The sequence below is a fragment of the Eleutherodactylus coqui genome, chromosome 1 (assembly GCF_035609145.1).
Source record: "Eleutherodactylus coqui strain aEleCoq1 chromosome 1, aEleCoq1.hap1, whole genome shotgun sequence".
Taxonomy (NCBI): domain Eukaryota; kingdom Metazoa; phylum Chordata; class Amphibia; order Anura; family Eleutherodactylidae; genus Eleutherodactylus; species Eleutherodactylus coqui.
In genome coordinates this window covers 481,115,939-481,140,777 of record NC_089837.1, presented here as the reverse complement: position 1 = coordinate 481,140,777, position 24,839 = coordinate 481,115,939, and the positions used below count along the sequence as shown (strand labels likewise).

At 45.9% G+C, this 24,839-nt stretch overlaps 1 protein-coding gene across 1 annotated transcript in view; it reads right to left on the bottom strand.

Annotated features, from left to right (window-relative positions):
* Positions 1-1,925: 1,925 nt before the first annotated feature.
* C1QL4 (complement C1q like 4) overlaps positions 1,926-24,839 on the bottom strand; it is an 80,791-nt gene continuing 57,877 nt past the window's right edge. The window contains exon 2 of the mRNA XM_066594059.1: positions 1,926-3,257. Coding sequence (XP_066450156.1) covers positions 3,078-3,257 — 180 coding nt within the window. The 3' untranslated portion in view covers positions 1,926-3,077. The remainder of the gene's footprint in view (positions 3,258-24,839) is intronic.

Sequence of the window (24,839 nt, the reverse complement as noted above, 5' to 3'; positions counted from 1 at the left end):
GTAAGTGTCCAACAATCATCCTGTCTAAAAGGACTCTTACTCAGTCTTCTGAAATCTGTAGGTTTCTTTGTGACATTCACATCAATTGAGGTCTTTAGCTGATCTTTCAGATTTACTGAGGTCTTCTCTTCACAAAATATAGCACTAGTATTAGATGAAGGGCCGCATGTAAACAATTGCATACATCACATCTTTGTTGGGGTGCAGAGACTGACAACTGTCCATAAATTCTTGGACAGTCCATAAAAGTAGGAGACTTTTTTCAGATGTCCATGATTTTTGGTGGCACTAGAGTAGGTCATTATAAATGCTGGTAATGAATTTATATCAGTATATTGAATTATAGACATGGTTTACCTATAATCTCTATCTTTTTTCCTTAGGGAGAGCACCTAGACTGTGAGCAAAGAGATTCAAATGGCCATGCACGCTCCTCTGGGTAATATGCAAATAAGGGAGATGGAATAAAACACAGTGCCACCTATTGGAAGGCAACATTCCTTTATGCCAAAGTTAGACTCTTTACAAAAGTCTTGTAACAATGACCAGGAATTAAAAGCAAAGCCAGACTCCATGTACATACAGCTGTTTCACGGTATTTGTCCTTCATTAGTGTACAGTAGGAGTCTGGCTTTGCTAGTGAGAGGCCTGGGACGGGGGTCAGAAACCCTATCTTTTCTCCTTAGGGAGAACACCTAGATGGTGATGAAGGGCAAATACCCTGATATAGCTGTCTGTACATAGAGTCTGACTTTGCTTTTAATTCCCAGTCATTGTTACAAGACTTGTATAAAGAGTCTAACTTTGGCTTGAAGGAATTCTGCCTTCCAATTGGTGGCACTGTGGAGGTATTATTCCATCTTCCTTATTTACTTATAATCTCTATCATTCATTAAAGTTTTTCAGTTTGTCCCTAAAATTTCTTGTCCGTGATTTTTGGGTGAGTTGTCCAGAAGAAAAAAGAAAAACTCAAGTTGGTAACCCTGGCTGAGACACCAGTGTTTTGCATCAATATAGAACTTTTTGCTTACATTTTTGTCTACTATTTGTACTTAGCTTACCACCCTCATGTTCTTGCATTTAGTTCCATGATTGTATACCTTTTGCAACTTCTCTTCAAATAAGAGGACATTATCCTATTTTCATACAAGCTTCCTTAGGGACCATTCACATAGGATAGAATGTTTCGCTTCAGCATTGTGGAATATGCTTCCCTGAATTCCGCACCAAAATCTGAACTGCTGAGGATTTTGATACGGAATTGCAGGATTTTCAATTTCCAAAACCTGCATGTCAGCATTGGGGATGAATATTCTGTAGCAGGAAGGCATATTCCGTCCTGTGTGAAAGGTCCCATATGAGGGTTCCTTATCATAATACAGTGCAGACCACAGGAAGCTGGACACTGAAATTAATGATAAATTAAGGTAATAGTTAAACAGGATAATTTATTGTTTTATTTTATACTCTGTGGGCTGGATTCACACGAACGTATATCAGCTCGGTTTCCACGCCGAGCCGATATACGTCGTCCTCATCTGCAGGGGGGGGGGAGGATGGAAGAGCCAGGAGCAGGAACTGAGCTCCCGCCCCCTCTCTGCCTCCTCTCCGCCCCTCTGCACTATTTGCAATGGGGAGAGGCGGGACGGGGGTGGGGCTAATTCATGTAACTTAGCCCCGCCCCTGTCCCGCCTCCTTTTATTGCAAATAGTGCAGAGGGGTGGAGAGGAGGCAGAGACGGGGCGGGAGCTCAGTTCCTGCTCCTGGCTCTTCCATCCTCCCCCCCTGCAGATGAGGACGACGTATATCGGCTCGGCGTGAAAACCGAGCCGATATACGTTCGTGTGAATGCAGCCTAACTTTGATACATGGACGTGTTTGAGCTAAGATACATTAACTCCTCATAGATGGTTTGGAATCACGTGTATTTTATTGTTAGTAGTAGTACAAAACACTCCAATATTTCACGCTGCACAACACAGAGACATGGGACAGAGGTGGAGGCTTGAACCCAGCAGCATGCACATCCAGAGCAGGGCCAGAGTCAATATAACACTTGGTGCATACTCCTTCTCTACCCCACTTCTTAGGAGTGGGACTGGGTGCTCAGGTTCCATTGTGCACATTACATTCAACCATGTATTCCCCAACACACATACAAGAAATGTCATTATTTATGTAGCACACTTGGGTTTTCGATTCATAGTCTTTAGTTCCTTATCTGCTGTAGAAGAAGAGAGTGCACACAGATTGAGTATAATGAGAAAGCACACTTTGAAGTGGACTATGCCTTGCCCTTCATGTTACATCGATGATCAGATGTTGAATACTTTGGCTTGTGTAACAAGGCAAGAAGAGGGAGCTTGTCTTAGAGAAAAGGTGTCTTGATGTAGGTATGACTATGAATCATGATGGACTCAGGTGAAGTAGATACCAATGCATATTTCTCTTCATAACATATAACCTTAAAGTCATATTATTAAACAAATAACTTTTGGATAGTTCTCGTTTATCAGCTCATAACTGCTACATTGTTTCACGTAAACAGGTTGTCAATCATATGTCTATGATTATGTTTTCTGCATATTGATACATGGTGACACACAGTTAATTACACGCATGCACACAGATGGTTCACCATAATCATATGGGATATTTGCCACAGGTTTTAGTCCCCCCCCCCCATGCTCCCATATCCTGCAGGCAACAAAAGATGAGACACTTGACTTATTCATGATCTCCAAGACGAAAAGCTGATAACCAGCAAATATAAAGAGGTTCTGCAGATCAGAAAAAATAAGTCCTGCTCTCTGGCCAACTGTGATAGAAGCTTCTGTAGTGAAGGGAAATTCTTTATTTAACCTCTCCTTTGCTAGATCAGTCACCACTGTTGTTGGGCATACTAGCCATTTCTAGCAGAAAAGGGGTTAAGATCCATCCTGCAGGTCACCGCTGAGGAAAAGTAATATGGAGTAACACTGTAAGTCTTGCAGGTGAAGGGTTACTGGAGCAATGCTCTGCAAGTTTCTGGCAAGGAAAGGGTTCATGAAGAAATTGTTGGCAGTTCTTTCTATTCCTCAGTCGGGATAGATGATGAACCCAGAAAAGGTACTGTATTTGTTTGTGTTCCCACCATGCACTTTGCCACCATCCAACTTTACATAGACTTCATCCCCCACATCTAAATGAAGTATTACGCTGTTACTGGCATAGTCATAGTTCTGATCTGCATCCTGAGCGATGGCACTGGCTCGAACCTACAGGAGAGATGAAGACACGACCAGTTAAGATAAGAAACGGAAAACAATTTGGAATATACAACATATTGAGAATGTATGCAATTAATATGGTTATAGGAACATGAATATAAAGGCAGCACACTTGGTCTCGTATGGTGGAATATGCTTGAAAAAGGAGGCAAATTTGTCAGCAGGCCCTCCGAAACGCGTTGCAATTCTCTAAAGAATCTTGGATAATAGGTGATACTTTAGAAGCCAACCCAGATTTTTGAAGAGGTTCACCTTTGTCCACGAACCCCTCATTCAAGTAACTACTTCTTATATATATAGGTGGTCGACCACCCACTTACACACTTGGAGTGTGGGATTCTTTGTAATTTGTCTTTTCCTATAACTCATGAGGGACATTCCTTGATGGCTACAAATAAGCTACATATATGTAAACTCAGTGCCGGCCTTAGGTTAGATGGCACCTTGTTTGGAATTGTTTTTGGCCCCCCTGTGACAAGAAAAGAGGAACACTTATATGAAGCTTGCTTGTATTCTACTAGTACAGAAAGCAATAAAGCAATGAGATAGCATAATACCCACATCAGAACAGCTCAGTAAATAAATACAGCACCAGAACCAAGCTTGTATCATTAATACAGCATGAACCAAACTCATAGATATAATACCAGAACCAAGCTCATAACATAAATACAGCACAAGATTCAAGATCATAACATAAATACAGCCCCAGAACCAAGCTAAGTATATAGATATAATACCAGAACCAAGCTCATAGCATAAATACAGTAGCAAAACTAAGCAATTGTGTTGTGGTAGCGCTGATGGGCTTACAGTGGTGTCTCAGAACATCAGAGAGGAGTAGATGGATCCAGGAGTAGGATGATTCATATAACTCCACAAGATGTTGCTGCATGTAGGACGAAAATGTGGCCAAGTGGAGCTAAACAGGGTAATTGCCCCCAGACTACACCGATCCAGTGCCACCTCTAAATGCTGGTGGTCGTTGCCCTGTGCAACTGTACAGGTTGCACATAGCTAAGGCTGGCCATGTATAAACTTACACAGTGGTGACCACTCTATTATGGTATATCTAGGGAAGTAGTCACCACAAGTTTCCAGTGAAGTAAATGAGCAGTGTTCCCAGTATGTAAAACAGAATAGTGAGGAGAACCTTCAATTGGTATCTGAAAAACTGTATAGATTTTGAGAATGAGTATTTAGCAAAATCTTTGACATAAAAGAAGGAGGTTTATATGTTAGAGACACGCTGTGGAAAATGAAACAACTGATTTGTTTTTCATTTGTTTTAGGGCTCATGTCCACGGGCAAAATAAGAATTAAAATCCGCAGCGGATTTTAACTCTTCTCCCGCCCGTGGATCCGCATCCCATAGGGATGCATTGACCACCCGCGGGTAGATAAATACCCGCGGATCGTCAATAAAAGTGATTTAAAAAAAAATGGAGCATGAAAAAATCTGGACCATGCTCCATTTTCATGCGGGTCTCCCGCGGGGACGGCTCCCGCGGGCTTCTATTGAAGCCTATGGAAGCCATCCGGATCCGCGGGACACAAAAATCAGATTTCACTCACACGCTCCGGTTCTTCTCTTCGCCACGGCGCCATCTTCTCTCAGTCGCGGCCGGATCATTTTGCTTCGGCCCGGCGCATGCGCGGGGCACGTCACCGACGTCATCATGCACATCCGCCAAGCCGAAGAAAGGAGATCCGGCCGCGACGAGAGAAGATGACGCCGCAGCGAAGGAAGTATCCGGAGCGTGTGAGAGGTAAGTTAATTCTGATTTATTCCTATTTTAAGCGCTCATGTCCGCGGGGCAGGAGGGACCCGCTGCAGATTCTACATGGAGAATCCGGAGCGGGCCTGATTTTCCCCGTGGACATGAGGCCTTAGTGTTTATATAAAAATGTAGAACGGAGTGTAACATATACAACACCTATGCGGATAATGCTAGAGTTTACAGGCGTGAAGCCTGAGGCTGCACTACTGCTCAGTATTGATGACATCTGGCTGTTTTCTGTCCGCTGCAGCGTTGAAACCTTGTGTGGATTCCAATGTCTATGCACATTCACATACATATTTACTACTACTCAATCTAGTTCGGGTGAAGATATTGATGTAGATGTTAACATGAATCCACACAATATCTCCATGACAACACTGCGTTATAAGTTGGCGCTATACAAATAAAGATTATTATTATTAGAGATGAGCGAATATACTTGTTTCGAGTAATTACTCGATCGAGCAACGCGATTTTCGAGTACTTCCGTACTCGGGTGAAAAGATTCGGGGGGTGCCGGGGAGTGGGGGGAGGCGTGGCGGAGCAGGGGGTAGCAACGGGGAACACACCCCTGCACTGTTCCCTAATCACTCTTTCTGCCCTTGCTTTCAGCAGATATCTTTGAAAATACCACAGCAGCCTCTTGTGTGAGAGTTTTGATGCAGATGTAAGTGAGGTCTATCCTTGGTTTATCATGCATACACTGGTGGAGAAGGACGCTTCGGTAGTGTCAAGTGATGTAGCGTGACCAACTCTGATGTCACTTGACACTTTCAAGGCATCCTTCTTAACCGGCACATGTGCAATGGACCAAGGAAGTGTACTGGGATAGCAGGCTACTTCTGCGCCACAACTCAGATACAAGGTGCATGCATAGGATTTGCAGCTGTTGCAGCCGTTCTGAGGTTTCCACCTTGTCTTCAGGCCAGACCAGGGTTTAGCAGCATTCCTACCTCTCCTGGAGCTGAGAGGTGTGGAGGTTGCAAGATTAATGTCAGTCAGCACCTGGTGCTAAGTAGCTCTGCTCCTATTTAAGCAGTGCTGACTGTTACTCCTGTGCTGGTCAATGATTCACTGCAGTTCTATGTTGGACAGCGACAGTGCAACATACAGAGGTGGAAGCTCTGCATCTTAAAGCTAAGTGCTTTGCTGTTTTGGTTTGGCTTTTGTTTTCCTTTTGGTTTTGTGCTAGGGCCCCCAGTGAGGGACTGGTCAGTGGCCCAGGTTCGAGTGCAGGCTCGCACTTATCAGCGCGGTTGGTCTGCCGAGTAGGCAGGGCCTCGTCCCGGGTTAGGGGACAATAGGGAGAGCATTCCCCTTTAGTTTTTGTTTCCTTTTGCACAGTTGTGCCTTTGTTTTATGTTATTGAGGTTGCACGTTCCGAAGACGCAACAGCAGCAAGAACAGGATCTGATGAAAGTTATCAATCAAGGAGGTTGGAGCACCGAATCATCAACATGCTGGACTCAACTTGGCCAGGACAAATACAGTGGACTGGACTCTGGCACATTAGCAGACTTGGCAGTAAAAGTTTTGATCATGATTTCTACACAAAGGTACCTTAGTATAAAAAAACATATTGTCAGCATGTCCTACCCACACATAATACAGCAGCATTGGTGGTTTGGTTAGTAAAATCCCCATGACAGGTTCCCTTTAAGGCCTTTTAAGTGTCAAGTGATCACATCTCATCAAGAAAAAAAGTAAGTGTATAATATATATATATATATATATATATATTATATATATATATATATATATATATATATATATATATATTATATATATCTTAAATATAGGGCATTTAAAGAAAAAAATATTCTGGTTAGTTCCCATTAGGAGTGATCCACATCTAAATTAATTATTTCTACAGATGTTACAACATGGGAATTATGAACAGATTAACACAAAAAGTACCAGACAGAGCAACATAATATGTGCAAAATTCTATAAAATCTAGACTTCAACTGACAAAACCATCATATCCACCACTGGGTTATGTAAGCCTCCCATTCGTTGTGCTAAAATATAGCTCTTAATTGCAAACAATTTAATTCTTACAAGCTTGACTAACAGCGACAATACAACAAGTGGGAGCTGTCGCATACTATATTAATTATCGGAGCCTCAGAGTATGCCAAATGTAGCCTAATGAGTGTCTAATGGTAATCAGTGGCACCATTAATTAAAACGTGTTGTCTTTTTATACTGAACATTTGTTCATATGGTAAATGATAATTAAGGCTATATCAGGATTATAAATATTACATTACTTTTATTGATGTGTTTCTATTCTCATTGTATCTTGGTCAGCATGTGTCGTAGTGGGGTATATATGTAACATGGGTTTATGCTATAATTGTTGGGTACCCAACACCATTTTAGTAAATGTTTCTATAGAAAAGTAAATCTTCATTATGGTATTGTGGCAACCTGTGGGTTGTTAGCTAGAGGTGAGCGAGCACGCTCGTTTAAGGCTGCTACTCGATCGAGTAGCAGTCTTATCAAGTAACTGTGCACTCGCCTGAGCAGCATGCGGGGTTGCGGGGGGGGGGGGGGGGGGGACAGCGGTGAGCAGGGGGAGAGTGAGAGAGATCTCTCTCTCCCGCTGCCCCCCGCATGCTGCTCAGGCGAGTGCACAGTTACTTGATAAGATTGCTATTCGATCGAGTAGCAGCCTTAAACGAGGGTGCTCGCTCATCTCTATTGTTAGCCCATCAGATCGCCATCTTTCCTCCACCAGATGGATGGTCACACACCAGTAGGTCATGTACAGGCCAGAAGTTTGGTACAAACTTAGTAAATCCGTCTTTTATTGTGGTAAATCAACAGAAATCATAACAGTTTTCACACTCCTGTTTTTTAGCACAGTGTACACAAACATATACAAGTCCCTGGCCATTTGGTCCCTATATAACATAGACTTTACCCTGTCTACCATACAAGCCTAGTGCCTCAAACACATAGCATATAGTCCATCACCTTGTGCCCATCCAGGATGCCAGTCTAAGAGCCGTCCACCCTTGTCAGACTCTTGGTTCTCTCAGGTAGCAGGAGTTCCACACCAAACCAATGCTTGTTCTCCCATGGACTAGAACAGACCTCACAGGGATTCTGATCTCAGTAACATAGGAGATTTTATCTTCTCTAGCTACACCCATTCAGATGTTTTCTGATTAATTATCAGACTATACCGTTTCCCTACCAAATATTTCTGCTCTCAAGACCCCGAAAGGCCATTCCTGGTACTGCCTTCCTACGGTATGTAAACTTTTTGCAACAGAATTTTGACTCCAATAGGAGTATGCCCCACCAAAATAGCACTGAAATGCAATGCATAGAGCATGTTCTGATTTATAAATTGCTTCAAGTACGTTCCCAGCCTCCCAAAAACTTTGCTTTCAAAAATTAATTGCAAGACTTTCGCACAGAAAAACAAAATGTGTGTGTATGTGTGTATGTATATATATATATATATATATATATATATATATATATATATATATTCGTTTCCTTGGTAGTTTACTAGGTAAATCATGACATTCTATTTTCTCTCCTTTATCTTCTCTATGCTAAGTTAGCTTTCACATAATGCAGCAGCACAGAATCACACGAGCAGCTAGAGCCAGTACCATGTCTGCCTGCAGGGAGGACAGTATTATCACTAACCTGTATATTCACTTAAATAGGCTACAGACCTATAAGGGTGGGTTCCCACGGGCCGGATTCCCGACGGAAATCCCGCGGTTTGGCCGCAGCAAAAACCGCAAGATTTCTGCCGGGAGAACCGCCACGGAAAAACCCGCAGCGGCTTTGAAGCGGCCCGGCCGCTCGCTCTTACGCTGCGGCCGGCGCTCCCATAGAGGAAAACGCGGCCGCAACGGAAAGAAAAAAAGAATGGACATGCTGCTGTCGGCAAAGCTGCGGCTGCGGTCGGCAAAGCTGCGCCGCAGCCGCGGTTTCTGCCGCAGTAACCGCAGCGGATTGGCCGTTCCGTGTGGACGAGAAATCTCGTCCACTTGGCTGGCTAATCCCGAGATTAGTGGACGCAGCCAGATTTGCCTGGTTCTTCTGCTCAGTCTGACCATTAGTTTGCGGGTGGAATGCTGACGAGAAGGAAAGCAACGTTCCCAGATTTCTACAGAAGGCTCGCAAAATTGCGCAACAAACTAAACACCGCGATCAGATACGATGTTCTCGGGAACCCCATGTAGACGAATCATTTCTTTTACAAAAATCTTGGAAAATTCTATCACAGAAGGTAGCTTCTTTAACACCACGAAGTGTGCCATTTTTGAGAAACGGTCTACAACAACTAGGATAGTGGTAAACTTCTGAGACTCAGGTAGATCGGTGATAAAATCTACCGATAAATACGACCACGGACGAGAAGGCACCAGTAACAGTCTCAGAGGCCCCTCTGGACGCCGACTTTCTGCGTGCACAGACAGAGCATCCCTTAACAAAGTCGCGGATCTCCCGAGACATGCCTGGCCACCAGTAGTGTCTAGTACAAAGATCCAGAGTCCCCTGAACCCCCGGATGGCCTGCGACAATCTTCAATGACTCTGAGATGCAGGGGCTCTGGCACAAACCATCTGCCCTCCGGCACCCCCGAGGGAGCGTCCTGCTGACAATTTTGTAGATGAGGAATGAGATCAGATTCTACAGCTGCCTCCACCACCCCGGGTGCCAAGATATTCCCAGGAGCCACTGTTTCACTTTCTGGCGAATCGAAACTCCGTGAGAGGGCGTCTGCCTTCACGTTCTTCTCCCCTGGTATATATGTAACAATGAGGTTAAACCTGGCGAAAAACAACGCCTACCTGGCCTGACGAGCTGTGAGTCTCTTAGCATTGGCAAGATATACCAAGTTTTTATCATCAATATACATGGTAATGGGATGCCTTGCCCCCTCAAAATTGTCTCTTCTAGAGACCACTTAATCGCCAATAACTCATGATTACCCACGTCGTAGTTACATTCCGCCGAACATACATGGACTATACCCAGATCTCCCGCTGACTTCCTGAGACAATACAGCCCCCGCCCCCACCTCAGACACATCAACCTCAATGAAGAACGATCGCCACGCGTCAGGCTGTACTAGCACCAGGGCAGCAGTAAACGCCCTTTTGAGATGATTAAAAGCCTCTAGGGCTTCTGGCGGCCATCTTACCAAGTCAGCACCCTTCTTGGTAAGATCGGTCAGGGGTTGAGCAATAACAGAAAAATTCTTAATGAATTTACAGTAAAAATTTGCAAAGCCTAAAATCCCCTGGAGAGCTTTTAGGTTATCTGGTCTGACCCATTGGGAGATTGTCGACACTTTATCAGACTCCATTTGAATCTCTGTGGGTTAAATCACATAACCGAGGAAAGTTTGTTTAGTACAAAAATGTGAAAAAATGCACTTGACAGAAAGTTGGTACTCACGCAAATGGGTCAGAACCATCCTCAAGTGCTGCACATGTGAATCCCAGTCTGGGGAGTACACCAAAATGTCATCGAGATATATGACCAAAAATACCCCCAGGAAGTCGTGGAAGACCGCGCTCTTAAATCCCTGGAACACCGCGGGGACGTTACAAAGTACGGAAGGCATGACTAGACATTCAAAATGTCCGAACGTGGTGCTGAACGCGGTTTTCCACTCATCTCCCTTTCGGATACGAATTAAATTGTAAGCCCCCCTTAAATCCAATTTGGAAAACCAGTGAGCCCCTACCACCTAATTCAATAAATCAGGAATCAGGGGCAGGGAACACTGGTTCTTCACTATAATTTTATTCAAGGCCCGATAATCCACACAAGGCCTCAATGTCCCATCCTTCTTCTCTACAAAGAAGAGACCTGCCTCGGCAGGGGACCTGGACAGCCTGATATGTCGTTTGGCCAGAGACTCTGAGATATAGGACTTAAGGGCTTCGTGCTCATGCCCAGACAAATTGAAAATGGCTCCCTTAGGGATGGGACAGTCGGGGTCCCAAATCAATACCACAGTCCCACTCCCTATGGGGAGGCAAAGTCTCAGACAGTTTCTTGGAAAATACATCATGAAAATCGGACATATACTCAGGAATAAGAACGGTAACTGCTGAACATACGGATATAATAGCTAAATGACTATGACAGGACAATCCCCAATGTAACAGAAAAAAGTGGAGTGCAGCACAACCTTGTTAGTGAAGAAAATGTGGATATACTCTTGGTGCACGTTCCTCAGCAATGGATCCGGACTTCTAGATCCTCAGACCAAGCAGGAAAGTTTCAAAAGGAGGACCAGCACACTGGATATCTTTTAGTCAGGAAATTCTTCTTTTATTCCCCAGTATAAGAGCATAAAAAAGACTGCGACGTTTCGACCTCACATACTAGGTCTTTATCAAGCATGCAGTACTAGGGCAATAAGCCCCTGTTAAATAGACAATCTAAGACAACACCCATAGATGCAACATTAAACACACCCACACACATAAAACATATGATTGGTCCAGATCAGAGAGTCAGCAGCTGCAGTCAATATATACTATAATAACATATTAGTAACACTTGAGGGCTTACACATGTCTCCACGGTATATTGTGCCGAGTATAGTGTCCTCCATAGTAAAGCACGCCCCCTTTCCTGTAGCCTCCAACCAGAGATCTGCCAGGAACCATACTAGTGCCTGAAAACGTACTGGGCATGCACCAAAAATAATATTGATCCTTTAGACACTTTGCTCATCTGTTGGGAGAGCGCAAGCGCTGTAGTAACAGAAAGTCAAGTGTGGGCACTGACATCCTCTATGTGGGGATGTATGTGTGGGCACTTTGTGTCACTTCCGGTATGCTGTGTCACTTCCGGTATGCTGTGTCACTTCCGGTATTCTGTGTCACTTCCGGTATGGAGTAAAGTTACATTCTGAAGCACTAGTGTGTATGGTGACGTGTTGTGTCATTTCCGGTGCTTTATGTCACTTCCGGCCCCTTATAGAGCTGCATTTCAGGTGTTGATGTAGGGACTGATGCGCAGCGTCACTTCCGGTGCGCTGCGTCACTTCCGGTTCTATCATATGACACTGGTTGCTATGATACTATTTTTGGTGCATGCCCAGTACGTTTTCAGGCACTAGTATGGTTCCTGGCAGATCTCTGGTTGGAGGCTACAGGAAAGGGGGCGTGCTTTACTATGGAGGACACTATACTCGGCACAATATACCGTGGAGACATGTGTAAGCCCTCAAGTGTTACTAATATGTTATTATAGTATATATTGACTGCAGCTGCTGACTCTCTGATCTGGACCAATCATATGTTTTATGTGTGTGGGTGTGTTTAATGTTGCATCTATGGGTGTTGTCTTAGATTGTCTATTTAACAGGGGCTTATTGCCCTAGTACTGCATGCTTGATAAAGACCTAGTATGTGAGGTCGAAACGTCGCAGTCTTTTTATGCTCTTATACTGGGGAATAAAAGAAGAATTTCCTGACTAAAAGATATCCAGTGTGCTGGTCCTCCTTTTGAAACTTTCCTGCTAGGACAATCCCCAATGTGTCAATACCCGAGTGGACCAATCAAATCGGGAATTGTGCATTGCCAACCAGGGCATACCAAGCACTACATCAACGGACATCCTTTACAATACCAAGAACGACAGATTCTCAGAATGGAGAACACCCACAGTGAACTCTAAAATGGAAGTTCTCCATTGTACAACACCTGCCGACAGAGGGGTAGAATCAATACTTCAATCAAGAATTCAGTCATCAGAGGTCTGACAAAACTAATCAAATTGGCAGCAGCACCCGAATCAATAAAGGCTTGATCGAACCGAGTGAAATTCCGGAAGCCAATCTGACAAGGCACCAACAACCTAGGGAGTACTAGGAGATCCTCCCAAAAATCGCCTAGGATCTGATGTTTTCCACTGGTTTGGACTGATGTTGTAGATGTTTCTGAGGGCAGGTTGCTACACGATGTCCGGCTTTCCTACAATAGAGGCAGAGACGATGAGTCATCTGGAACCGTCGCCGTTCCTCGGGACTTAGCTGGTCAACTTCCATAGGCTCGGCACCAGAAGTTAGCATGGGAGAACTGGGAGCGGGTCTGCTGTATTCCCTAGCCTTATGGGCCTGACACCCCTCTTTTCTAGATCTCAGCCTCCTGTCAGCTTTGAGCACCAATCCCATTGCATCATTGAGTGTCACGGGAGCGGGATGACAAATGAGTAGATCCTTGACAGCGTCAGACAGACCCAACAAAAACACATCTTTAAGAGCGCTATAGTTCCAAGAGGTGTCACCTGCATACTGTCTAAATTTAGAGCAATAGTCCTCTACCCACTGCTGCCCCTGACGTAGAGAGATGAGATGAGATACCGCCCACCCCGCATGGTCCGGCTCATCAAAAATACCTCCAAGTTCCTGAAAAAACAAATCAACTGACTGCAGGCAAGCCGAACTCTCGGGTAAGGAGTAGGCGCATGACTAGGGGGAATCCCGAAGTAAGGACATAATCAATCCAACTTTCTGGGATTCTGAGCCGGAAGAGCGGTGCCGCATCCAAAAATACAATCTACATGCCTGCTGAAAAACAAAAAACTTGCTCCTCCTCCCTGAAAATAAACAGGAGGAGGACACTTGGGCTCAGGAATAGAAGGGGCGGTAGAAACATGCAGTAACTCCTGGGCCACCATACGACCGGACAGGTCTTGGATCACGATCACTAAATCCTGCAACTGACTTGTGAGGGTACTCATGGCCTCCATTGGAGGGCAATTTTAAGGGCCAATTATTATGTTTCCGTATACTACCCATGATACGCCAGCCCGGGTGCCCTAGATCTCACCCACAACCCCTGTCCCTGCCTGCTTGCCTCCACTCCTGGCTAACCCCAGGCGGGCAACTGGGCGTTGGTCCCTACTCTAACTAGGGACCGAAAAAGGGACGCTGGCACACCTGGATGGAAGGGGTAGAATACTGACAGAAAAGGCAAATGTAAATAACCAACACGAACAATACAAGCTGAACTGAGGCAGATGGAAAAACCTGGCTGATAATAGCAAGGTATAGCAGACAAGCTGAGAGAAGCAAGAGACCAACAGAGGCAGACTAACTAGCACACTGAGAGAAACCAATAACTGGCAGTGATTGCAAGTCTCTGCCCGACCTTTAAACAAAAGCCTCCACCCAGGGGCAGAGAGAGGGAGACAGCCAACTCCCAACAGAAGATAATAAAAGGGAGCGCGTGCACGGCAGCTGCACTCACAGGTGTGCGCGCTCCTGGCACTGCACACCACCAGCACCATGCCGGCCAGGCACCCACGCCCCCGGCAGCTAAACAACAAGCCGGGGGGATGCGCCCCGACCGCGGGACCCTGCACACCGCTGCCCCGGGAGGACCAGCAACCGCCGCATGGTAACATTATAAGGTTCATACAGCCAAATTGCCAGAAGTGCTATCTCTCATGGCAGAAGGCAACTTGGATAAGAGTGACTATATGATGTCCTATGTTACTCTGCTTGCACACCGGACTCTAGGGTTTTGTGCACTCTTCTACAAATGGGACTCTACCGAAATTGCGAGAGCACTGTGCCTTCCAATGGAAAACTGAGAATTCAGCAGAACTATTAAACCTTTAACCCCTTCCCGCTGCAGGGCGTAAGTTTACGTCCTGGGAGCGGGGTACTTCCCGCAACAGGGCGTAAACTTACGTCCTGGAGATAGCGCGGGATCACATATGATCCAGCGCTATCCCGCAGCGGGAGCCGGCTGTCAGTCACAGCCGGCGTCTCGCTGCAGCAGCGGGGGGACATCGGAGATGCGCCCGCCACTTTTAACCCCTTCCCTGCCGCGATCTAAGTAGATCGCGGCAGGGGAAGAGTTCACAGCGGGAGCGCGGCTCCCTCTGTGTCTCCGGCCGGAACTCGCGATGTCATCGCGAGAGCCCGGCCTGTCACCATGGCAACAGGACGCCAGACACTGGCGTCCTGTATTGCCTATGCCTGAGATCGCTGTATGAGCGATAAGGCATGGGAGAGCAGTAGCTCTGCCATGCCTTATACCAGCGATCATCAGGGCAGTGATTAAAGTCCCTCAGAGGGACACAAACAGTGTGAAAAAAAGAAAGATTTAAAAAATGAATTAAAAAAAATGTAAAAAAAAAGAGTAAAAAAAATCATTTTTTATGCTTTTTCTCAGATTAGCATAAAAAAAGGTAAAAAAAAAATAAAACCCCACATATTTGGTATTGTCGCGTCCGTAACGATGCGTACAATAAGTTGCACATGCTTTTGATTGTGCACCGAAAAAAACGCTAAAAAAAAAGCTAAAAAACTGAGGCAAAATGCTCAATTTTAGCATTTTGCCTCACTAAAAACGCAATAAAAGTGATCAAAAAAGTCGTATGTACGCTAAAATGGTACCAATAAAATCTACAGCTCGTCTCGCAAAAAATAAGCCCTCATAGAGCTCTGTACATCAAAAAATAAAAAAGTTACGTGACTTTGAATGCAGCAATTTAGAATAGAAAAAAGATTTCCAAAAAAAAGGGTTTTTATTGCAGAAAAGTGGGAAAACCTAAAAAAATTTTTAGAATTTTGGTATCGTTGTAACCGTACCGGTCTGCAGAAAAAATGGAAAGTCTCATTTATGCTGCATGATTAACGGTGTAAAAAAAAAAAAAAAAATCTATGGCAGAATTGATGCGTTTTCTCTCTCTGCTATCATTAAAAAAAAAAAAAAAAATTTACAATATAGTCTATGTACCCAAAATTGGCATCGATAAAAACTACAGTTCGCCACGCAAAAAACAAGCCCTCATACGGCCGCGTCCACGGAAAAATAAAAAAGTTATGGCTTTTGAAAAATGGAGATGGAAAAATACCAAAAAATCGCTTGGTCCTCAACGCCAAAATAGGCCATGTCATGAAGGCCATATACACAGGAAAGCGAATCGCCCGAATAATCACTGAAGACAATAAATTCAGGTGATAGTCATCCAATGTACACGTGGCTGCCAACAGGGCGCTGAGTAAGAAATCGCTTACTTGTTGGAATTGCTTGGTTTCTATGGTCCTTTTACAAGGGATGACTGTAGGGTGGATAAGCACCTGACAGCCATCCTACGAACTATTATTCCTGTGCTTTCACATAGGAGCGATAGTCATTCAGAGAACGGAAACAGAGCAGCCATAGATCTCATCGAGTCACCTGCCGCCATTCACTGCAAACAGGTAGTCATTCAGAGATGAGCGACTGCCTGTTTAAGTGGGCCGATAGTTGCGTGGTCAAACGACTTTAACAAACTAGTGATTTCTCGTTCAAGCCCTATCGATGGCCACATGTACACGGCGCGACTATTGCCAGCAATTAATCAGATGATAATCGCTCCATGTAAAGGTACTTTTAGCTGAGTTACTAACGGCTAATGTAAATAGGCAGATGTTCATCAATGAAGGAGGATGAAAGAGCTGGGAGCAGGAACTGAGCTCCCGCCCCTTGTCACTATTTGCAATACAAAAGTTTACCACTTTCCATAGGTCTAACTGGGACCCTATTGCCCTTGTAAACTATTTGCAATACAAGGGGCAGGATGGGGGCGGAGCTAAGCTGTGAGATTTAGCTCTGCCCCATCCCACCCCCTCCTATTGCAAATAGTGGCAAAGGGCGGAGAGGAGGTGGCAGCTCAGTTCCTGCTCCTGGCTCTTCCATCCTCTCCCCCTGCAGACAAGGGCACCGTATATCGGCTCGGCGTGAAAACGCAGCCGATATACGGTCGTCTGAATAAGCTCTTAGATTGTCCTGGCTGGGATCTGTTGTTCTACTGGGTTCCAGGACCACACCTGCACAGGTTGGGGTTAATTGAGCTGGCTGGGTGTGGTATTCTCCAGAAGCCAATCCCCTTTAGTCTGCAGCACATAAAAACCTATATCTCTCAGTAGTTGAGGCTGGTCTTGTACTGTTTGGATATCTCTGTCTTGAGCCCGCTCAGAGCGGTGTTTTCCATGCAGGTCTGTTGTGTCTCTCTGCTTCTCAAAGACAGTTTGGACATCTGTAGTCCTTGTCTGTATCATATGCAGACCCCCTCTTCCCTTCCCCTGACAGGTGCGGCCTCCAAACGTCTTAGGTCTCGTCTGTGTGTCAGTTGGTGAATCTCTGACACAGTTTCCCTATGTCAGCACGGTGGCTGACTGTCTATGCCCCTGGTATGAGAACACTTGTAGACTTGCTGTGGAGTTTCAACTGTGTGCATGGGAGCTCTGGGTGGAGTCTGTGTTGTATGCACTACCTGTTGTAGTCTGATATGAGCAGTCCTGTTCTTTCTGTGGTTTGAACAGGTTCTACCTGTGGTGGCTGCAAGAAAGGTTGTGTTGCAGCTTGCTGTGTGACTTGTGTGCTGTTGTCTGTGCTGTTGCAGCTTGCAGTATGAACTGTGTCCGGTGCCTCTGGACTCCTGGTTAGTGTAGGGCAGTGGTGGCGAACCTATGGCACGCGTGCCAGAGGCGGCACGCAGAGCCCTCTCTACTGGCATGCATCACCATCAGCCATTCACCACTTTAGTGAATACCGGCAGGGTCCGCGGCTCCCCTGCCAATATTTACTCACTGCACTGCTAGCGGCGCTGATCCTGGCCACACTGTCACTTCAGTGTGCAGCTGGGATCCTCCTCCCCCATCCCCTGACATCTTCTACTTGGTTACGCAAGAGCAGGGGAGGGGAGGAGTCATCCGGCAGCACACACTAATGTCACAATGTGTTCCGGGATCATCGCAGAGCAGGGGAGCTTCCACGTGGAGGAGGGGGTAAGTATGTGGGTTTCGGGGGGATGCAGGGCCACTGTGGGATGCCACTATTACACTGGGGCTGCTGTGGGATGTCACTATTAGTACCGGGGGCCGCTGTGGGGTGTCACTATTAGTACTAGGGGCTGCTGTGGGTGCCACTATTATACTGAGGGCTGCTGTGGGGTGTCACTCTTAGTACTGGGGGCCGCTATGGTGAGTCACTATTAGTACTAGGGGCCGCTGTGAGGTGTCACTCTTAGTACTGGGGGGCCGCTGTGGGGTGCCACTATTAGTACCGGGGCCGCTGTGGTGTGTCACTATTAGTTCTGGGGGCCTCTGTGGGGTGTTACTCTTAGTACTGGGGGCCGCTGTGGGGTGCAACTATTAGTACCAGGGGCCGCTATGGGGTGCCACAATTAATTCTGGGGGCCACTGTGGGGTGTCACTATTATACTGGGGGCCGCTGTAGGATGTCACTATTACACTGATGCTGCTGTGGGGTGTCACTATCATACTGGCGGCCACTGTAGGGTGTCACTATTAGTACTGGGGGCTGCTGTGGGTGTCACTCTTAATACTGGGGGCCGCTGTGGGGTCTCAATATTAGTACTAGGGGCCGCTAAGGTGTCACTATTATACTGAGGGCTGCTGTGGGGTGTCACTCTTAGTACTGGGGGCCCTGTGGGGTGTCACTATTAGTACTAGGGGCCACTGTGAGGTGTCACTCTTAGTACTGGGGGCCACTGTGGGATGCCACTATTAGTACCGGGGCCGCTGTGGTATGTCACTATTAGTTCTGGGGCCTCTGTGGGGTGTCACTCTTAGTACTGGGGGCCGCTGTGGGGTGCCACTATTACTACCAGGGGCCGCTATGGGGTGCCACTATTAGTTCTGGGAGCCGCTATGGGGTGTCACTATTATACTGGGGGCCGCTGTGGGATGTCACTATTACACTGATGCTGCTGTGGGGTCTCACTATTATACTGGCGGCCACTGTAGGGTGTCACTATTAGTACTGGGGGCCGCTGTGGGGTAATTTCTGCTGAAGACATTCTGCAGTATTTCCGCATCGAAAAAAAGCAATCAAAATCTGCACGCTGTCTATTTTGAAGCGGCCCTGTCCTTTAATAAAATCATATGTCGTGACAAGCCCCGCCCCCTGACATGTTGGCACCTTGCAATAAATAAGTGGGTTTTGGGTTGCAGTTTGGGCAATCCACCTCTAAAAGGTTTGCCATCACTGGTGTAGGGACTAGCGGTATAGGAGCCGGGAAGTGGTCCGCTAGCTTCCACGTTTTGATCAAAATGTCAACTAATACCTGGTATTTATATATATATATATATATATATATAGCTTATCACCTGTTACTAGTGGTTGCATTTTGGCTGTTGTATGCCGTGTTTTTTGGCTCTGTGTGTCCTGTTGTTCTGTCGCTGTCATGTGGAATGTGTATGTGTCCTGTTCTGGTGACGTGGTTCCTAGAAGCAGCTAGGGCCCAGGTCCGAAGACCGCTGGGCCGCCCTTTATCAGGGCGATGTCCCCACTCAGGTAGGGCCATGTCATCCTCCCTGTAGCACAGGGCAAGTTGTCTGAAACCCATGTGTGTATACGTCTTGGTCACAATCGTGTGGGCCCCGTGTTTAGTTTGCCCACACGATTGTAACAATGACTGGCACTTTCCCCACCATCAAAAGTGTCCATCACCGAGAGCATTGGCCATCAACACAAGGATCCACATTTGTCTTGGTATAATCAAAAGGAAAGTCCAAAGTCACCAAATTTGAAAAATGACAAGAAAAGTGCGTATGGTCTCCAAAGAAGACATAATTGTGTCTAGATTCATTCATTAGAATAGGTGGAAATGGTAAAAATTCCTGAACAAATCTTTAAAAAATGCCAAACTTAGTAAATGTGAGCTAATATCTACTGTTTTACAGAATGTTTAGTAGACTGTACTGTGACATACTTATGTGATTTTTTTTTTTTTTTTGGTGCAAAGTTTAGGTTCTGTCAATCAGAAATATTTTTAAATCAATTGAATATTTGCAAAAGATTTCGGATAAGTTGGTATTTTGAAACCTTTTCAGCAATATAGTATTGCTGAACAAGGCCTCTGGTCTACCACATGGCACGTCTCGGACCCTCGTTAAATGGTATGCCATGCATCTTGTTCCTCCATTATGAGTCCCAGAATATGGCACTACCCTTGTGTTAGCGCAATTTGCGCTGTTCTATATGCCGTGGGTGTCATATTAGATATGATTAATATGAGCTTGGAGACGACAAGACATGCATTATAGTGTGTATATCACAGGACATCTGCCTTTATTTTGGCAGGAAAGGTTGATATAGTTTTCAAACAAAGGAAGGTGGGACATTCAGATACATTACAACATTTTTGTGATAGGTCATTCTCATAGGAAGTGTTTATGATGTAATCAGAGGAGGTAATTTTACACAGACATGCCCAGTAGATAGATTCCAATGTCAGTCCTTGCCTGTTCCTCTCCTTCTAAGACTTTGCGCTAATGTCTTCTGCTGATAAAAGACTAGTCTGACCTGTTTATATAAACAATACATTGCTCCCTCATTTTATATGGGGGATCACTCAGATCACTCAGATGTTAGCATTTAAGACCCAATATATTCTCTTGTATGGTGCATTGAGGCTGGAATAGGATGGATTAGATAATTCGCATCTACAGTACCCGCTTGTTCTTTTGTAATGGTGCAGCATGCATTGCTTCGCATAAATTTACGGTTCCTACATTTCAGACTTTGTGGAGCAAGGGTATCAAACTCATGGCCTACATGCTGAATACCATTTGCTTTTTTCTACCTGGGCTTGGTACAACTGCTCTTTGAGTCATGAACAGAGGTTATTGCTATATTATAGACTCTATAATATAGCAATAATCTCTTCCATGACTCGAGGGGCAGTCATACCATGCACAGGTGTAAGAAGATAAATGAATTGGTTGAGTTTGACAGCTGCTGTGGAGTACCTAGTGTAGACTGATTTCTACCTGTCATACTATTAAATCTAAAAGTGTTACCAGAAATAGTGTGAATGGTATAAACCAAATTAATAGCTTATTATTATCAAAAAGTGTAAATAAGTAATGCATATAAGTTTGAGACCTACTCTATATGAAACTAAAATGTAGAAATGGTTGCAAGCCATCCCCATTGCAAATTTGGTTTATTTGCCAAATTTATAAACCTTCAGCTGCGTGCAAAAAAAAAGCAAATAATAACAGTTGAAATAGCCTGACACAACTAATATAGCAAGAGGTTTCTCCAAATTCAACATAACTTTTAATGACTAGCACAGTCTTACAATTATTGAACCCCTTGGGGGAAAAAATCAAACATAAGAACAAGCATTTGCAAATCAGGTGTTTTCTCAAGCATACCTGATGCAACTAATTAAGGGCTTCATTAGTTGCATCAGGTGTGCTTGAGATATAACACATCAAATACCTGGCTAGGGTTTTGTTTACTGTGACATTTGATTGCATGTTAAAAATATGGATAAATCAAGAGAGTGGTCTGAAAAGTTAAGGGAAGAGATCATTGCCTTGCACAAACAAGGAAAAGGATGCAAAACTATAGCAAAGGCACTGAGTATTCTGTGGATGCAGTTGGAAGCATAGGTCGCAAGTTCAAAGTTAAAGGAACGCTATCTGGACATGGCAGAAAGAGGAAGCTATCATCGGCTGTCACCAGATTCCTGAGGAGGCAAGTGGTCAAAAAATTCAAGTGTCTGCAAAAGACCTGCAGCAAAATTTGCTGGCAGCAGGCTTTGAGGTTTCTGTGTAAAAAGTAAAGCAGATACTAAACACTAAAAGGTCTTCATTCCCAAATTCCAAAACACACACCTACTGACCAAAGGAACAAGAAAAGTTGTCTCTAAAATGATCAAAAGCATATAAATAAGCCACAGATGTTTTGGGATTCTACTCCATGATGAAACAAAATTGGAACTTTTGGGGTCTATTGATCATGTTGGAGGAGGAAGAATGAAGCATATGCTGAAAAGAACACTCTGCCTACTGTGAAGCATGATAGTAGCTCGGTGATGCTCTGGGGCTGCTTTATTTCCTCTGGGACTGGAAACTTGCAGTATGTGGAGGGCAAGATGAATTTAATTAAGTATCAATAAATACTAGAAGAAAAAGTCATGCCTTCTATGAGGAAGCTGAATCTTGCGTGCCATTGGACCTTCAACAGGACAATGATCCCAAATATACCTAGGCTTACAGGGGTTACAATTAGAGATGAGCGAACGTACTCGTCCGAGCTTGATGCTCGGGCGAATATTAGCGTGTTCGGGATGCTCGTTACTCGTAACGAGTACCACGCGATGTTCCGGTTACTTTCAGTTTCCTCTCTGAGACGTTAGCGCGCTTTTCTGGCCAATTGAAAGACAGGGAAGGCATTACAACTTCCCCCTGTGACGTTCAAGCCCTATACCACCCCCCTGCTGTGAGTGGCTGGGGAGATCAGATGTCACCGGAGTATAAAAGTCGGCCCCTCCCGCGGCTCGCCTCAGATGCCTTGTGAGTTAGCTGAGGGACAGTGATGCTGGTGCCGGAGCTGCTGTAGGGAGAGTGTTAGGAGTTAGTGTAGGCTTCAAGAACCCCAACGGTCCTTCTCAGGGCCACATCTATCCGTGTGCAGTACTGTGGAGGGTGCTGTTAGCAGTGTTGCACAATTTTTTTCCCCCCAAAATCGGCTGTCTGCAGAGCATTGCGCCCTGCAGTAATAGTCCAGGGACAGAAGTGGTGGTTAGGCAGGGAGAGTGTTAGGAGTGAGTGTAGGCTTCAAGAACCCCAACGGTCCTTCTTAGGGCCACATTTAACCGTGTGCAGTACTGTGCAGGCTGCTGTTAGCAGTGTTGCATTTTTTTTTTTTTTCAAAATCGGCTGTGCAGAGCATTGCGCCCTGCAGTAATACTACAGGGACAGAATTGTGTAGGCAGGGCCAGAAGACATATATTATTGATTGAATATAGTCAGTGGGCCTTTTCTTTTTAAAAAAAGGGGAAAATTCTATGTGCCCTGCCTCTGTCAGTCCTCAGCGTTCTGTGTACGTGTGTGGTGGGTGGAGATAGTAAACAAATCATACGCAGCCAGCTACGTTTAACAGCAGGCTTGCTCCAATTTATTTCCTGCCTTCCTGGGAAAAATCACCGCTCTGCTGCACTTCATATAACTGCATTTCTGTGGAACAGATTTCTTATCTGATTGAATATAGTCAGTGGGCCTTTTCTTTTTAAAAAAAGGGGAAAAAGTATATTTGGCCTGCCTCTGACAGTCCTCGGGGCTCTGGGTACGTGTGTGCTGCGTGGAGAACGTTAAAAAATCAGACGCAACCAGCTACGTTTAACAGCAGGCTTGCGCCACTTTCTTTCCTGCCTGTGAAATTCCTTGCTCAGCTGTAGTTAATAACTCTGCAACACTAAAGTTCTGTGACACATTTGCAGGGGCACAACACAGTTATTAAACTTATTATTCATTGAATAGACGCAGTGGGCCTTTCCTTTTAAAAAAAAGGGAAAAAAGTATATTTGGCCTGCAGGCTTGCGCCAATTTATTTCCTGCCTGGGAAATCAAATCACTGGTAATACAGCATGCTTAGGGGTAGGCCTAGAGGACGTGGACGCGGAGGGCCAAGTGAGGGTGTGGGCACAGGCCGAACTCCTGATCCAGGTGTATCGCAGCCAACTGCTGCGCGATTAGGAGCGAGGCACGTTTCTGGCGTCCCCACATTCATCGCCCAATTAATGGGTCCACGCGGGAGACCGTTATTAGAAAATGAGCAGTGTGAGCAGGTCCTGTCGTGGATGGCAGAAAGTGCTTCGAGCAACCTATCGTCCACCCACAGTTCTGCGCCGTCCACTGCTGCAAATCCGAATCCTCTGTCTGCTGCTCCTCCTTCCTCCCAGCCTCCTCACTCCACTACAATGACACATGCTCAGGAGCGGGAACACTCCCAGGAACTGTTCTCGGGCCCCTGCTCAGATTGGGCAGCAGTGGTTCCTCTCCCACCAGAGGAGTTTATCGTCACTGATGCCCAACCATTGGAAAGTTCCCGGGGTCCGGGGGATGAGGCTGGGGACTTTCGGCAACTGTCTCAAGACCTTTCAGTGGGTGAGGAGGACGATGACGATGAGACACAGTTGTCTATCGGTGAGGTAGTAGTAAGGGCAGTAAGTCCGAGGGAGGAGCGCACAGAGGATTCTGAGGAAGAGCAGCAGGACGATGAGGTGACTGACCCCACCTGGTTTGCAACGCCTACTCAGGACAGGTCTTCAGAGGGGGAGGCAAGGGCAGCAGCAGGGCAGGTTGCAAGAGGCAGTGCGGTGGCCAGGGGTAGAGGCAGGGCCAGACCGAATAATCCACCAAGTGTTTCCCAAAGCGCACCCTCGCGCCATGCCACCCTGCAGAGGCCAAGGTGCTCTAAGGTCTGGCAGTTTTTCACAGAGACGCCTGACGACCGACGAACAGTGGTGTGCAACCTTTGTCGCGCCAAGATCAGCCGGGGAGCCACCACCAACAGCCTCACCACCACCAGCATGCGCAGACATATGATGGCCAAGCACCCCACAAGGTGGGACGAAGGCCGTTCACCGCCTCCGGTTTGCACCGCTGCCTCTCCCCCTGTGCCCCAACCTGCCACTGAGATCCAACCCCCCTCTGAGGACACAGGCACTACCGTCTCCTGGCCTGCACCCACACCCTCACCTCCGCTGTCCTCGGCCCAATCCAGCAATGTCTCGCACCGCACCGTCCAGCCGTAATAGCGCAAGTGTTTGAGCGCAAGCGCAAGTACGCCGCCACGCACCCGCACGCTCAAGCGTTAACCGTCCAGATAGCCAAATTTATCAGCCTTGAGATGCTGCCGTATAGGGTTGTGGAAACGGAGTCCTTCAAAAGTATGATGGCGGCGGCGGCCCCGCGCTACTCAGTTCCCAGTCGCCACTACTTTTCCCGATGTGCCGTCCCAGCCC